The following is a 16,213-nucleotide window of genomic DNA, read 5'->3' as shown; positions in this document are numbered from 1 at the left end:
GAATGTCCACGCGTTTCCGTCCACCAGCTGTACAGGATAGACACGATCACGAGCGGCGTGTTATTTCTTACGTGGAGCTGGTGATGCAGCAGCGCGGCTCACTGTAGACGGAGACGGGGAAGAGATGCTCTGCCGCACGCCAGAGGTTTTGCACCGTGGGGCAGCGTGTTATTGACGATCCGCACGGCGTGGAATGATGCATCGAGACACAACTTTTGTTCAGGGGCCTGCCAGTCTGCTAGATCACCTCTCCTAAAAGTGCATTTATGTGTCAGCCTGGCGTGTGATCCACTGGTCCTGTTATCCTTGAACACAGCTCAGTGTTTCAGTGCCGTTTATCCTCCAGCCCCGGAGCCCCGCGCTGCTCTGCCATTGACATTTTCAAGCCCGTCTGTGTTCTTGTGATCGCGTTATGATGATAAAACCCCAAAAGCGGTGGAGTTGCGCCGCCAAATGATCGGTGAATATCTGGTGTATGCGGGCCTAACCTTCGCTTATGCAGATCCAATCGATAGCGAGATAAAGACAGCTGTGGCAGGCTGTTAAAGCTCCCCTGGAAGTGTGACGGGGGTGTGTTTTAAAATCCTGCATATCTAGTTTTTTTTTTTTTTTTTTTTTACACACATGCCCCAAAGCAGCAGAGAAGCTGCTCGGTAGGGAGCGGAGGGTCCAAACACTGTCTCAACAAAATACTGTCAGGCGTCGTCTCAAGAAAAGTTTCAATGGTTTTCCGAAAGTTGCCCGGTGTGTCGGCATCGGGCATGGGTCTGCGCCTGTCCCAGAAATTCGTGTTTCTGCTCTTTCTCTCGGGTTTGGTGACGCTGTGTTTCGGGGCCCTTTTCTTTTTGCCCGACTCTGTCCGGCTAAAGCGCATTTTCCTGTCCAAGACGGAGACCCAGCCGGTCACCGTCGGCTCCGGGTCCGAGAACGATGCCAGGGAGCTCTTAAAGAGACCCAAGGACCCGGAGCACCCGCGGGGCATCACCTCCGCCAAAGGAGAGACCAGCACCAAGCTGAAGACTCTGAGCCGCAAGCAGGCCGTCGTCTCTCATGAGGCGACCGAGGAGCGGCTCGCCGGGGGCAAAGCGCAGGAGGACCTGACCCTCCCCAGGTCCAAAACGGAGTCCTCCTCGGACAGAGCCACGTCCTCTGGCCGCGGGGCCACCACGGATACTTTCACTTACACCAAGTTCAGAGGGTGTCTGCTCAAGCCCCCGCTGGGGAGAGACAACGGCAAGCCGAGCGACCCCCAGACGAACGAGCGCCGGGATAAAGTCAAAGAGGTAAGAGGAGGAGGAGGAGGAGGAGGAGGAGGGTGGGGGGGTCACTGCTGTTAGATGTTCGTGCACGAGGTCTTACAGCTGTCCTGCAGCAGCCTCAAGGGTGATGTGGAAGTGTGACGGTGATGTGGTGGTGTTCAGAGAAGTAAACATTGAGGTTAAAGAGAAAAACAGGAAGCATATTTGGTGGGGTGACTCCAGGACAGATGTTATCTGAGCTATATGAATGTCTGTTCTATCACACAAATCAAATCAAATCATCCAGGCGGCCAACCAACACCACCACTCCGCTTTTTGAATGTTTCTGTGTGTCTGCCCTGTGAATGGGAGAAGGTCCCTGCTGTCAGAGCACAACAAACACAGCAGATCAATAGCAGTCATCGTCTGCCTTATTCACATTATACTGACACATGAAAGAAGTTATTATTTCTCCGTCAGCTGTTGAATTGGATTCATCTGAATTTGTCTGACAATGCAGATGATTTGTCTATAGAAGTAGTGTCACAGTTGTTTGCCAAGCTCCTGTCAAACAGACAAAATAAATCCCCCTCAATCATATCAGTTGTCTAAATTTACCCAGAGCCTTTGGAGAACAGGATCAGGACTAAAGATAACTTGAATTTTTTACGCCGCCTGTAGCGGAGATGACATGAAGTCTAATGCTCTATAAACAGTTTGAATAATAACAGAAAAAAGAAACGGTACCTCATAACTTTAGTTAATCTGCCCACGGGAGAATTTTAGCACTGGAAGATGAATGCGTGAGCTGCTCGTATCTCGTGTGGGAACGCAGGATGTTCCATGTTTTCACTCTCATAACGTCGCTGTGTTTATAAGATAACCTTATTAACACGTATTCTGATTATTTGCCTTTGTGCATGCAATCAGGAATGATCAGATTAGCTCACTTGCGTTAGGTGAACTGTTACATTGGGCTCTGTCGGGTCAGAATGATAAGAGATCCTGCATTTAGCTGTTGCGCCTCCGTCGCCATCACACAATCGCCTGCGAATGATGTGACTGTGTTGCAGTGACACTTTGGCCAGGAGCTCTTCAAGCTGTGTGCCAGCCTTTGTTGAGCCCCGTGGGTCCAATAAGGGCTCCAGAGTTGGAACGTCTGTGGATCACACTGTACCCAAGGCAAGTCAGGCTGGTGAGGGGGAGGAGGAGGAGGAGGAGGAGGAGGAGGAGGAGGGGATGTAGCGGAGAAGCCATTGGCCAGTATGTGCAGATGGGTTTCAGCCTTGGCATGTGACACGGATAAGTCCCGTTGTCACTCTCACTTCCAGCCTGCTGCCACCCTCTCACGCTGCTCACATGCCTTTCATACCTAGAGGTGATGTGCTACATGATAACCGAGGCGTCAGAGGACAGATAGGGTTATTCGCCCTCGTCCACCGAGCTCTCACTGACTCATAGCTTTTCCTTTTGATGCTCTTTCAAGTTAATGTCAATGTGACTTTGCTTGCGTGCTCTGTTTAAGCTGAGCTAGGCAGAAGTTCTCGCCTCAGGGTCATAGTCGTATGAGGAAAAGTTATTTCCACCACGCCCTCTCTGCCCAATTGGTGTCGCGGAATATTAATTGCATCTCCTGGAGTGAAGGGCTTTTATTAAGGCGCTATAGGACAGACAGGCCCTGCTTACTCACATGGCATGCGTCTGCGTCCGTGTCCATAGCCCTAGTGTGTCTTTCTGTGGTTTGCTATTGTTGTTGCTGCACTTTCCACTGTCTCAAGCCTGCTGGCAGCGTTCCAAACGGCTTTCTTTTTTTTCCCCTGCAGGCTCATGTTCATGCTGCCAGCACAGGCCGACACTGTGCTTTGTCCAGCTCTACAGATGTAAAAGCAGGGCACAACTCTAACAATTAAACTGACAATGCTAACATCTTTTGATGTTTTTTTTTTTTAGCTGGTTTGATGTAGGCTATATTTCCATACAGAGTTGAATTTGTAGTCTGCCTGCTTGTGTTGTGGTATGTAGGAAAAGCTGTAAAAGCAGACTTTTCTCACTGTGAGGGAATTCAGAGAGAGGGTGTCCCCCCTCTAAAGCCAACAAAAAGGGTCTGGCCCAGCCCACTGAGCGCCTCAATGCCCGAACTATGAATGGGCATCGTTTTTCTCAACTGCCAACAACTAGAAAGCAGACTCCCCACCTTCTCCCTCTGTGAGTGCACCCACTGCCAAGTGAGGGTGAAACAAGGGACAATGACAGTCTGATCACACAAGGCACATTTTTGAAGGCAGCCCACCACTAGCTGGGCCTCCCAGGATACCAGCAGACACTGCCAAAGTTGCCAAGGTGCTGTTTACCTATTCCAGCAACACACTGTTTGTAGACAGTTCATTCTCCTCCAAAAGTCCCCAGCAGCATGAAGATAAGAGTAATTTTCAAATGGCCTCCTATTTGTAATTTTGTGATGTCATAGCCCACTGATCTACACCGCTGTGCCGCTGCCTCATTGTCTCCGGGCATAAGAGGATGGCTGGCGGCCTGGAGCAGCAGGGGGTGTCCTGTTCTGCATGCACATTTTGTTGCTGATGTCCTTTTACGTTCACGAAGGTTAGAACCTGGAGTGCAGTAATAAAATACACATCCAGACAAACAACCGCAGAGCAAAAAGTGGACATCAGAGAACAAAGGGGGCTCTGAACCAATCCGAGACGGAAACCTCTGGATCTCTCTCTTCTGCTGGTCTCCCCAACATCACAGACATGAAAAGAAAAATGTGCATTAAAGGACGGCATCTATAAAGCCCGAGATTTGCTCTTCAATTCGTCCGCTGAATATTGAACGGAGATTGGCCGGTGCAGTCCTTTGTGAGGAAATTGGAGTACACGGTAGAAAGTGGCCTCTTGCATATGATGCATTCACATGGGGAGAGGGAGAAGAAAGCACAGGGGGGGGGGGACAGAGCTGACAGCTAAGAGTGCTGCAGTGAGAGGACAGACACACTGCAGCGTCCTCCAGTGGAGCAAGAAAAGTCTTCAGGGCGTCTTTGTCCTGTGTGTGTGTGTGTGTGTTTATGTGTCTGTTAACTGTGTGTGTTTGTGTGTGTGTGTGTGCACTTGATGGCTTATCTAGATGATTATCGAGGTGCTTAGGGATGAATTTTGAGTTTGACAGTTTGAGGTGGAAGGCTTGTCACTGTGTTTATCCATCCAATACCGAAGCCCACCTGCATCACTGTGTAGACTAACAACAACCAAATGAGGCACATCTGTTCAGTTTTAAAGACTAATGTGCAGCAGTGTGTGTGTGTGTGTGTGTGTGTGTGTTTGTGTGTGTAATCCAGAATGATCTTGGAAGTGTCTTGAAATGGAAAATCCTTATGCTATTTGAAAAAAAAAAACTGCTTCTAAATGAAGGTTTAATAAACACAAAACAGTTTAATCCAAAGTTTGTTAGTTCAATTTACTGACAAACAGCAACACACCCCTCATCTGCTTTCTTTATCCTTCAGCTACAAAACACTGAAGGGGAATTATGTCAGGATTTACTTAAATCTTTAAAAAAGAAAACATTAAATATTCACGGCTATTTGTTATTGTTTTTTTTTTTACAGTTTTAGTTTCGAGTTAGTTTCCAAAAAAAAAGGAACCCGAAACACTATGAGCTTTTATGTTGGCCAATTTGTCGAGAAGGCCAGAGATCTTATGCAGCTACATAAAAACAACCACAGAGCAGGTGTGTGTTGCCGGAAGACATTTTCTGAAAGACGAGTGTTCCTCCAGATGAAGAATGGTCTCCTTTGCCACCGTGCCAAAAATAGAGATGTCTATTAAAAACACAGTAAAGTGACAGTTTCTTTTTGCAAAAATTGATTTTAACCTAAAGCTGAGTGTCTAACGACGCTTCAGAGCCAGAATTAAAGGTGCCATATAATGTATTCCTTTCCAGTCCAAGGAATATCACCGTGGACAATATCAAATAATGTGGCCGTACTATAACAACTGAACTGCTACATGACACAAACAAACACACACACACACACACACACACACACACACTCACATACACATAAACCCTATACAAAGCTGCAGAAATAGGTGAGCCTGTCGCCGGACCTGAAATCCCCTTATAGCAGTAATGACCAGTGAGCTGGGTGTCTGTGTGAATAAAATGCCGCCGTTAAGCCGGAGCCTCCTGGCCGGCGCTGAGCACCGTGACCTCCCTCCACCCCTCATTCCCCTGCTGTCTCTTGCTACGAACCAGGTGTGCCAAACAACCTTTAGTCTGAGCCAGGAAAATGGCCGCCTGCTGAGCGAGAAGAAAGAAACGGAAGATGAACAAAGTCTTGAGAAAAGGCTTACACTCTCCGCCCGGCTCCCACGGAGCTGGAACATTTGTGCTTTTCCTTACCTCTGTGGATGCTGTGCAAATGTCAGCGGCTGGTGTTTGGAATATGAGCCCATCGTTGTCTTTGGTCTATGCGGGGGAGTGAGCCGCTGCACCCACGGGGTATTGATATATTGTGCGAGCCAATGGTGGCTGAGGCAGACGTTATCAACCTGTCAATGCTTCCAGGCATTGGTGCAGGCCCTCACTGCCACACATGAGGAGATTGACCTTCTGATCTATTTTCAGAGACAACTGTTTGTGGAAATGTTACATGTACATTATATGTATTCAGTGGGTTTTATTCAGGGCTACTTACAGAAATTGCAATTGTAAAGCTCTTCCCAGGTTGTTGACGTTACAAACGGCCAATAATAATGAGCGAAAGGCAGGGATAAGTGTAGCCACCTGGTGTTCCACTTCAACTGTATGTGCAGCTCCCAGTCATTATCCACATACATTTAAATCTCTCTCACAAACAGTCACTCGTGTTTACCTGTTTGTGTATCAGGAAGTAAACTAGAGGATATGAAGGCATGGAACATATTAAGATAAGCTAAAACTCAAATTGAATGTAACGACGATAGCGCATTTAAAAAGACATCCTGGTTCAATTGGAAAATTGAATCGATCACATTATGGCTGGTTGGGTCTGTTCTGTTTTGAATGCTACTTCTGAAAACCACGTATCAGTGACCAGTTTCTCTTACAGATACAGACTAAAAGGTTCAGTTTCCAATAGCTCATTTATTGCAGCAGTCATATTATCAAAACAAAGTACTCCAAAATGAGGATAAACAGGCTAAACCTTTACAGAGGCGCTTCTAGCCACTGTAGTTTACATAAAACCCACACACTTTACTGTAGCACATTTAAACCATTTGTGCTGTTTATGGTGATCAAATACTCATTTTTACCTTTAAGCATCAAATTCTGAAAAAATGTTCACAGCTGTTTATCTATTCCAGTGCACTGTGCTAGCAGAGTAGTAGTAGCAGAGTAGCATGACTGAATCCTGTCATGTAGCCTCAGGCGTGTGCCATTGATCAGGTTCTTTTTCTATTTCATTTTTTCCCTACTTTTGAAAAAACTATAGAAACGCAAGGAGCTCAATCTGATGTTTGCTGTTTACAGCAGAATATGTTGGTGTGAGGGCTGCTACACTTGGACACCCTGCTTCAACACCTGAGTGACTACATGCTGACTTGGTCTTGGCCAATGGAAATCTTGCTTGGTTGGTTCCTTCATAGTCATTTCCCATTTTCTGTCCCCTTAAGTCTTTGCGTGCACAATTAAAGCATTTTAGCAAATGCCACGTTTCACCAAATAACAGTAAGATAGAGAAATGTCAGATAAAAACCTCCAGAGCCCAGCAGAGAGGCTTATTTTTTCAGAGGGTGAAAAAAGCTGATTAAGCTATAGAATACCAGGTCTTTTCCCCCCAGGCAGTCACTGCAGGAAGTAAGTGATCGGGTGAGATGGAGAGAGGAAAAGGAAGGATGGGAGTAAAAAGGGGGGAGATGTTCGCTAACATCCCTTTTGCATTCGCGGCAATTTTCGCCCTGCATTACGGGCACTAGCTTGAGGGTAAGTCCCTCTGTTGAGGCCCGCTTTTCAAGAGGGGTGTGTGTGTGTGTGTGTGGGTACGTACACACACGTGCACATACCTCTTGTGCTAGTGCATTCATACCCAAGTCTTTGTAGATAGAGTTACAAGATGCACACAGGCCGCTTTGTGCAGGCATGTTTGTTTATTTTGGTGTTTGTGTGTGTGTGTGTGTGTCAGGGTGGAAGTGGAGGATTAAACCACATCTTGAACAAATAAAATGCCATAAGTGCTCTTCTCTCTTGAGAGACCAGTAAGGTCCTACTATTCGCCCAGAATTCAACAATAGTGGGTTTTATATGTGTGTGTGTGTGTGTGTGTGTGTGAACGTGGTAAATGTTACAGACAGCTTGAAGGTTTTTCTCCTCCTGATGACGTGGTCTAGTCAACAGTTTACAGATGTTTTCCCTTGTTACACAATAGAAATCCAGGTTTTCCCCGAAAAATCCCTTTTGTTTGCTCCTGTGCTTCCATTTTTGCCGAGTCTTTGAATCAGACTTCACCGGCCTCTTTGTTTGCTGTACTCGTCCGAGGCCCCCCCCCCCCCCGTCTCTGTTTACTATAGCCTCGGGTGTTGCGTCAGTCGCCAGTACCAGCGGAGGGTCATGTCCTGCACCAGAATTTGTTCACATATTGACCACCTTCTCGAACAGAGCAGCGCAAAGAGCTCTGAGTGGGCAGTGCCGTTGGCAGTGGCTGTGTGTTTTTCTTGAAAGTAAATTTCTGCTTTTCTCAGGTTTCATCAGCTCCACTCAAATCTTTTTTACACCATCAGTCATCCCTTCCAGTGCTGTGATGTTGCAATATGTTCTTTGGAAGCACATTTATTTTAAGTTAACGGCACTGCTGACATAATGGGGTCATTGTGTGTATACATCTTAATCCTGGCCTCTGAAGGCATGTGATTACTGGAAAAACCCACATTCATTCCTGACTGGATGCTCTCAAGTACCACAGTCTTCCCCGCTTGGAAAATAACTTTTTTGATAAAGTCAGAATCACCCAAAATCATATATAGTTTGTGCCTTTACTATAACTTTCTCCACTTTTTCCTCTGGCTTGCTCATGACTGTCAGACATAAATAAACAAGAGCTAATGACCTTGCTTTCACACCATTATCTACATTCTTCCACTACTTTGGCTGACATGATTAGTTCTATAATAAGAAGGAAGAAAGAGGCTGAGAAGCAGCCTTTGTGGCTGACTGTCTTGGCGAATATATGTGGACTTCCAGCATCTTACAAAAGTCTCGCCACACAGCACACACGCTTTGTGCCCGGTCGTATTTTTACAAGGTCCAACCAGAATATGATTTGTGTGTGTTCGTGTGTCTTCGTGTGTGTGTTTGCTACAAATAAAGAAAATGGAGGAGATGAAAGGTCCAGGGACGGCCTTGTTTGCCGCAGACTCTGCATGACATCCTTTGCTGGACGCAGACTGAAATGGCCTCAACCGCTTCCACCCCCATCCTCCCCACCACCACCACCACCACAACCACCACTACTACCACCCCCCCATCCGCCCCCTTCTGTCGGTGGCCTCGCTACACGGGCAGATTCAACAAATAGGAAAGAAGTGGAGAGAGAGAGAGAGAGAGTGGCCTAGATCTAACCAGCAAACTATCTGAGCCCCCAGCTGAGTTTCAGCCCCCCGCCTTTATGCCTGCCTAATTGGTCAGAAACAACATGCGTGGCTGTGTTCATGGGGTAAATGGCAAGACATTAGAGTGGGCCTGGAGACCTGGCTTGTCCCCATATGTCTCATCTTTTGTTTAGTCACAGTTATGAATTTTTATTTTTTTTTTTTGTAAGAAAGCACTATCACCAACTCAGTCTCTGTTACTCTTTCCATTCCTCTTTCTTCCTCCCTGCTTCTTGGTGATGTGTGACCCCAGGCATGTTTATTGCCACTGCTCAACCAACTATCCCCTCCTCTGCATCACTAGAGAGCCAGTGCGGGCTGCCCGGCTGCTGTCGTTGCAGATTGGTCTGTCTGCATTGTTATTATCTTGTTGTGACATGGTTTCAGCCTACTTTCAAGATGGCTGAATAATGCTGTCAAGCCTTTGACCTACAATTTAGGCGGATCCCCGGAAGACAACATCATCTTTTATGTAGCAGCCTTTGTTGGCCAGGATCAAGTTTCCCCCCAGAGTGAGGACAAAAGCTTCATATGGAAAGCTCACCAGACCGTTTTCACGGTCAACTCAGTGCCGTCTAGCTTCCCATGGGCTGAGAGGAAAACATGTCTCCCTAGTGATTTTCTCCTTCATCAGCATCAGTGGGCAAATAGCCATTAATTAGCTGAATGCTTACAAGACCGTTTTAGCCAGAGCTGGGTGTATTTGTTCATTATTATCACAATTAAGTCCCTAATCAAATGGCAGCAATGGTGCTCAGTGCTCATTAGGGAGCCATATAGATTTCTCTTGATTCTATCAAGGTTGGATGATGGGCCAGCTAGATAATTGCAATTTTCATCCATCCACATTTGAGCGAATGGCAGAGAAATAACACATAAACTGGTTCGATAGCCTACTAATGACTGTTTGTGTGCGCGAGAACAACCAGTTTGCTGAACATTAATTGGATGAGAAGTGTAGGTGACAGGCTCTTGAGCATATTTCCTGAGCACTGATATTTCACTGGACAGAGACAGCTGGATATGAAGGAGATGGGTACCTGCAATGTTTTTTTTTTTAGAATAGATAAACCCTTCAAAATCTTTTGGATATTTATCTTGACCAGAGAGAATCACGGCAGTCTAAAATGAACTGTCAGTCCTGTGTGAAATGACTCTCAAAATGCCCTTGTTCAGAAAGGCAGCTGTCATAGTGTGAACAGTTAATAGCTCCTATCAAATGCTCTTGACAGGAACCATTTGCTTAAAGTACTGCTAAACCCCTCACATCAAGGAAACTAATTATAGTTTAAATGTTGAATGATTATACTTTTTGAATGGAGGGCCTGTTTGAGAGGGTATAATCTCTCTAAACCTTTAATATCCACAAAAAACAAGCATTTTGGTAAACTAATGCCTTCATGTTTTGTCTACTTTCATTTTTTTTTTTTTTTTTAATGGTGGGATTGGTTTTTATTCTTCCCTCTTCATTTTAGATTTTGTCATTCATAGAAGAGTGCACGGTGATGCACTGTGTTTCAATAACAGGAAATGGGTGGAACTCACTGACCAGTTTCAGAAGTGACTGTGGTTAACAGTTTTTTTTTCTTATGAGCTGTGCTGTTCCAGTTAACAACTGTTACAGATTGGGGGTGCGGCGCATCGTCATGGCATTAGATGGAAAAACTAAGATCTGTTTCTCGCTTTAGGTTTCATTTTTAGTGAGTAAGTAATATTCCGGCTAATAATGAACAGATAGTGGCCGAGTATGAGTAGCGTCATGTAGTATTTTTAAATTCTGCCTTATTACTATTATTAGGACTAAAGCTTTTACATGTCGGACCAGGTGCCCCAGTCTAAGGGCTTGAGACTACCTTTTTAAGTAAGAGATACTCTAACTAGCAGCTATTTCCATTATGGATTAAATCTGCCGATTATGTCTTTATTAATAGATTAAATGTCAGCAAATATGGACAGATGACCATATTATTACTCACAGCTGGCTAATAATGTATGATAATATGATATTAAGTATGCAGTCTTGATATCAACAGGGAAAAGTGGAATTTACAGTGCAGACACTCTGGACATGAGTGTCAATCAACCAATCAGCAAAAAGTAGAGGACTCAGTACCATTTCTGAGACAAGTTAGTTTCCACCTTTATCCCCTGTGTTCAAATTATGGTGCTTCTGACTCATGTAAATGATCTAATTAGACTTTTTATGTGCTAAATGTACTGAAAGCGCGATCCATCTCAGAGTTAATTTGGCCCACCATTAGACTGGAAACCTGCTGCTAACCAAACCTCCCCCAGAAGATTTGAGCCTGGTCTTCAGCTCCCTCGTAATGATGTCTGCTGCAGTTCTTCTGGACACAATGGGAGCAATGAAAATGACAATGACGTGGCTGTTATAATGACATCTCTGGATGACCCAGGCCGCAGGCTGTGGCTTTCACCTGCAAGGGAAGAATTATTGTGTCAGGGCCTGAGATCACATCACTTTGAATTTTTCCCTCGATTAAAAATGCAAATGGCAGCTCACAAAATAATGACATGGCAGCAATTTCTGACGATATAATGGAGTATGGTAATCTCAGATTGGATATAAAATCATTAATTATGACACATGTCTATGTCTTTGTCTGTGAAAAAATCACTTCCTGGATTGATGTAATATGTATGTATGTATTGACTCGACTTGTATTTCTACTGAGTGTGTTGATTTTTACTGGCTGAGCCAAAAATGTTTATTCCCAGTCAGTCTAGCCGGCAGATTGTGTGCCAGGATCTGAAGTGTTCTCAAACTCAACACAAGCCTGTGCTCAGGCTCAGCAGCAGTTGAATTTATTTTTGCTTTGTCCCTAGAAACTCTAAAAGGTTTTAGCTCCTTAACTGCAGAGTATAACAGACACCGTATGAAAGAGTTTAATTGGCGTGAACCTTTTTAAACCAGTGTGATTTGTGTTCATTGAGGTGACAGTAAAACATGCTAACAGAGTGTGAGGTAAAGTGCTCCTCTGTTGCATGCAAACATATCCAGAGATATTCATCCTAAAAATGCAGGCACGAATTAATATTAAAAGCCACTTTAAAGCGTGTGTTCAGCTTTGCTTGAGAGAAATTACAGAATTCAGGTTTTTTTTGGATGGAAAGTAGAAATGCAAACTTTTTCTGTGCTCTCGCCAGATCTCTTATAAAAGGTCCTTTGGAGTAATTTAACATCAAAGGAAAGTCTTGCGTGCTTCCACTGAAGTTGTTACCTTGATGTAAAGGATGCAGTGTTCGTGGTGAGACGTGAAGCATCAGTGGATGCTTTTTCTTCCACCAATTCGGGCATTCTTTCTCTCAAAAGATGACTCGAGCTCATGGAAAAAGTTCAGTGAAGGCTAATGAAAAACAGACCCATCTCTTGGGGGTATAGAGAACAAAATGTGTGTGTGTGTGTGTGTGTGTGTGTGTGTGTGTGTGTGTGTGTTGGAGGCTGTGGCGTGACAGTAGAAGTAATGTTGCCATTGTATTCTCCAAGTAAAATGAGACGGATGGTTGCAATTAATTCTGCAATGACTATTAGCTGAAGAGCCGAGCCCAGCAGAATCGAACAGCAGGACGCTGGAACACACCGGAGTACTGCAGTGTGCATGTTTGTTTTTTTATGTGTGTGTGTGTGTGTGTGTGTGTGCGTGGTGCTGTAAACACAGTTTGCGTGTGGAACCTTTGAGGCCCACTGAGTCTTTACAGGAGGCGACTATATGCTGACTGGAGTAAATGAAACCCGACAGATCCATCCAACATCTGTTCCGGCTTCGTCCTATTAACATAGCGGGAAACGCACCTTTTGTGTGTCTTTTCAGGGACACAAGTGTGTTATTACCTTCTGTAGGACCTCTGAGATCTTATTTGTTGACATTTGAGGCATGGAAATACTGTTGTGTGGATGCAGAGGCAAACTGGCTGTCAGCCTTTAAAGATACAAAGTGTCCTGAGGGCCTCTCCCCAGGGAGACGTGTCACATGCAAATATGTTTAATGCAAAAGCTAAACTCCTCCTTAGTCTGATTAATTTGACTGCTCCTTTGTCAGCCTCTAAAGGAGAAAAAGGATATGTGAAAATATGTGTATAATTCTACTGTATTCATTGTGGCTGCTTCTGCTTCTTTAATGCTGGTGGTGGTATTTCATTTTGAACTTGCTGTAGAAACTCTGCATGGGTCTCCCATGACACTGCTGCTTTGATTGTGTCTTTAGCTTGGTCAGTATTGTTGCTTGTCCAAAACAAAAGTGTAATTATACCTCACACGGAAATTCAAGGCGTTACTCAGAGGTGTGTCCAAGAGGCGCTACAGAAGGATGGCAATTGCGGATGATGCATAAATGCAATCTATGTAGTTTTTTTTAATTAGAAAAGATGTGTGTACTGGAAGGGTACAAAGCTCTGATTGGCATGAAGGACCAATTATTTTCTGTAATCTACAGGGTAGCTGGACACGTCTGATGTACGTGTTTTTAATCACCGTCGTAAATGAAAGCTTCCCTATCTGATTGTGACGGTCACATCTTCTGTCCTCCATTCGGATTGGCAACATTGTCAGTGTATAACTTAAACCAGTGCAAAGGCAGGGGATTATTAACTCATTTAGATTACTAGTCATGGGGTTATATGCACGTGTTTGAAAATAATTGGCTTGTGCATTTTAAAAGTGGACGTACTGTCAACCGCAGGAAAGCAAGAAGTTGAAGGAATCCAGGTTTCTGGTTTCTGGGGTTTCTTTTTAGTCACAGGGCCACATCCATAAGTGATAAGGAATTCATGCACCACGAGAGGAGCTTTTCATCGTGCCGGGTTGACTCATCCGTGTTTTGTATCCGTCAAGACAGCTGGCCAAGATTTGCATGCGTGCGTTTACCCTACTTGGTCCTGAAACAGTGCCTTCAGCAGCAGCGCTATCACACGCAGGGTTCTGTTGGCCCAAGGAGAACTGACTTATTTTAGCAGGGAACTCGACACATGAGTGACCTCGCAATGCTAACAGAGCTAAAAGAGCTAACAGAGCAGAAAAGCCCAAAACAAAACAAAGGACTCTTGTTGGGCACAGTCTGCCACAGGCAGGCCAAGCCGACACTGGAGTAGGCACAGTGACAAAATAACATGCAAAGCCATGGCCCAGCAGGACCTCGGAAAGGACGAGTGTTGCTGAGAAACATCTCGGAGATGTTAACAGTCAGTGCAAACTTAACCATACCTTTTAAAGACTGCTGTGCAGTGCAGGTGTAACAGAAGGACTTCTGTTGTGACGCTGAGATCACATGAGGGTTACAGCTAATGATTACTCTCATTATTCATGATTAATCTGACTGCCGCTTCTGTTCTTTATTAATCGTTTGGTCAATGAAACATCAGATAGTAGGGAAAAATGGCCATTACAGTATCCTAAAAAACGCAAGGTGACATCCTCAATTAGCACTTTGGACTGTTGGGAAGGTTTGACGAACAGTCAGCATTATATCATAAAAGTCGATTTCCCTTTTTTGAAGTTGGCCTTTGTTATTTCTCTCTTTTTTTTTTTAAATACGTGGGATTAAACGCATCTGGAGGCCGATTGTCATGATTTTGGTGTGATTGATATAAATTCACTATTGAAGTTGAGGGATTTGTTTTGCTCTGTGAAAATGCCAACTAAATCCAAACAAGATGGATTCATTACACTGTCGCATTAACATTGCTGTGGTTACGCTTACCTTTTAAGGTGCACCGTCTCCGCTACAGTCTGTTGTGGTTTTATAGCAGACTGTGGTCTTTACTTTGATGTGTGTTTCTGGTTTGAAAAGATGGGTCAGATTACATCTTTAGGAAGCGTTTGTGAAAAGAATGCTAAAAACATGCACAGATGAAGTCACTGATGTCCAGAAACCTTTGGTATCTAGTGTTTATGCAAGTGTCACATCTGGCCACTTGGGACTAGTCCATTTTTGGAGGTTATCTTTGGGGACTCATACTGGGCAATTCATCTACCCCTCCCTGTGCACTGAACTCATTTGTTCAGAGCTTGCATTAATAATTTATAGCGAAGAGGAGGCTCAGCTTCCTGGGTGTAAGGCTCATCTTCAAGTCTGTTCTGTTGCATTTCTCCTCACTATTTTGTATGAATTTCACACCACTCTCTCTCCCCATCTCCTCCACTTTCTTACTCTCTTCAGCTGTCTTTTTCAGTCTTACTCTGTTGCTCCCGCTCTTTCATCTGCTAGTGTTACTCAGACTGCCCAACTGAATTTAAAAATACCGTGCTGCTGTGCCACTGTACTACTCCCATCATCCTACCCGATGAGACACATGGATAGTCTGGCAAACAAGTGCCCGTGTTGGGATACACTGTTAGCATTGCATGTTAGAGGACAGGGTGATTCATTCGCTATCATTATAATATGGATTGTAGTCGTTGCTCTCTCAAAGTGAGTTAGCTGTCAGATCAATTTCCAATTGTGACAGACGCAATGATTACACATCATCGGCTGTGAAACATACAACACAGCAATTGTAGGATAGATTGGCATGTGGCTGTGAAAGGTGCGGCAGGCATCTAGGCCGAGAGATGCAACATGCTCAGGCTTGATGAAGAAACGGGTGTGAAACTCGGTTATTCAATCACTTGCAGCATTTTAGTCGCTGAATCAGGTCATATGATTCTGATAGTTTGGGTAGAGTTTGTTGGACCAGTGCATCTAATGAACATGGACAAAAGGACTTGTGGGTCATCTTTCCACTCAAAGCATTACTTCACATTCACAGTCGGAACAACACTACATGTATTCAGCACATGAGCTCGTTCATTCATTCATTATCTCTTACAGTTTGTGTGTGCGTGTGTGTGTTTTTCCCCTGATTTTATTTGATCCTGATGATCCATTGAGACAGTTTCTGGTATAAATACAGACCTTGTCAGGGCCAATAGTCCTCATGGCGATAAAAGCCTGGTTAAGTTAAAATTTGGGTCACGCTGTCCACGGTGATTGGAAGTCAATGAAACGTCCTAATAAGGATAGCTGCTCAAACGTGTGTGTTAGTGGACATAATGTGATCTGTTCTGTGGGTTTTGTTGAATGTGTCTTCAATTCTGCAGTCAGCTGTTGTGGGCTCATTTACTTTATTCACACAGCGACTGCAAATGATGTTGATATTGATACTTGGGATGGTAAACTCTGCCTGGTGAGAGCAAAGCAGTATTAATTGGTTAAATTCAACTGGTCTTTGGGATCAAAAAAACATCAGCCTGATCAGTATGCTCCTGAATAAACTACCTAAGTGGAAACTATATCTACAGTATGTGAGGAAAGAAATTGTACTTGTTCTGAGGAAACTGTGCAAGTACAGTAC

The 16,213-nt window shown here is 44.4% G+C and overlaps 1 protein-coding gene across 2 annotated transcripts in view; it reads left to right on the top strand.

Annotated features, from left to right (window-relative positions):
- The first annotated feature begins 524 nt into the window (after positions 1-524).
- The window catches only part of LOC139205369 (mannosyl-oligosaccharide 1,2-alpha-mannosidase IA), a 168,571-nt gene continuing 152,882 nt past the window's right edge, over positions 525-16,213 (top strand). For both annotated transcript variants that reach the window (XM_070835561.1, XM_070835560.1), the window contains exon 1: positions 525-1,283. In XM_070835561.1, the coding sequence (XP_070691662.1) occupies positions 723-1,283 (561 nt within the window). In that variant the 5' untranslated portion in view covers positions 525-722. The remainder of the gene's footprint in view (positions 1,284-16,213) is intronic.

This window comes from Pempheris klunzingeri, chromosome 8, assembly GCF_042242105.1.
Source record: "Pempheris klunzingeri isolate RE-2024b chromosome 8, fPemKlu1.hap1, whole genome shotgun sequence".
Lineage (NCBI taxonomy): Eukaryota > Metazoa > Chordata > Actinopteri > Acropomatiformes > Pempheridae > Pempheris > Pempheris klunzingeri.
The sequence above is the reverse complement of the archived record's forward strand: the minus strand, read 5'-3'. Positions and strand labels throughout refer to the sequence as shown.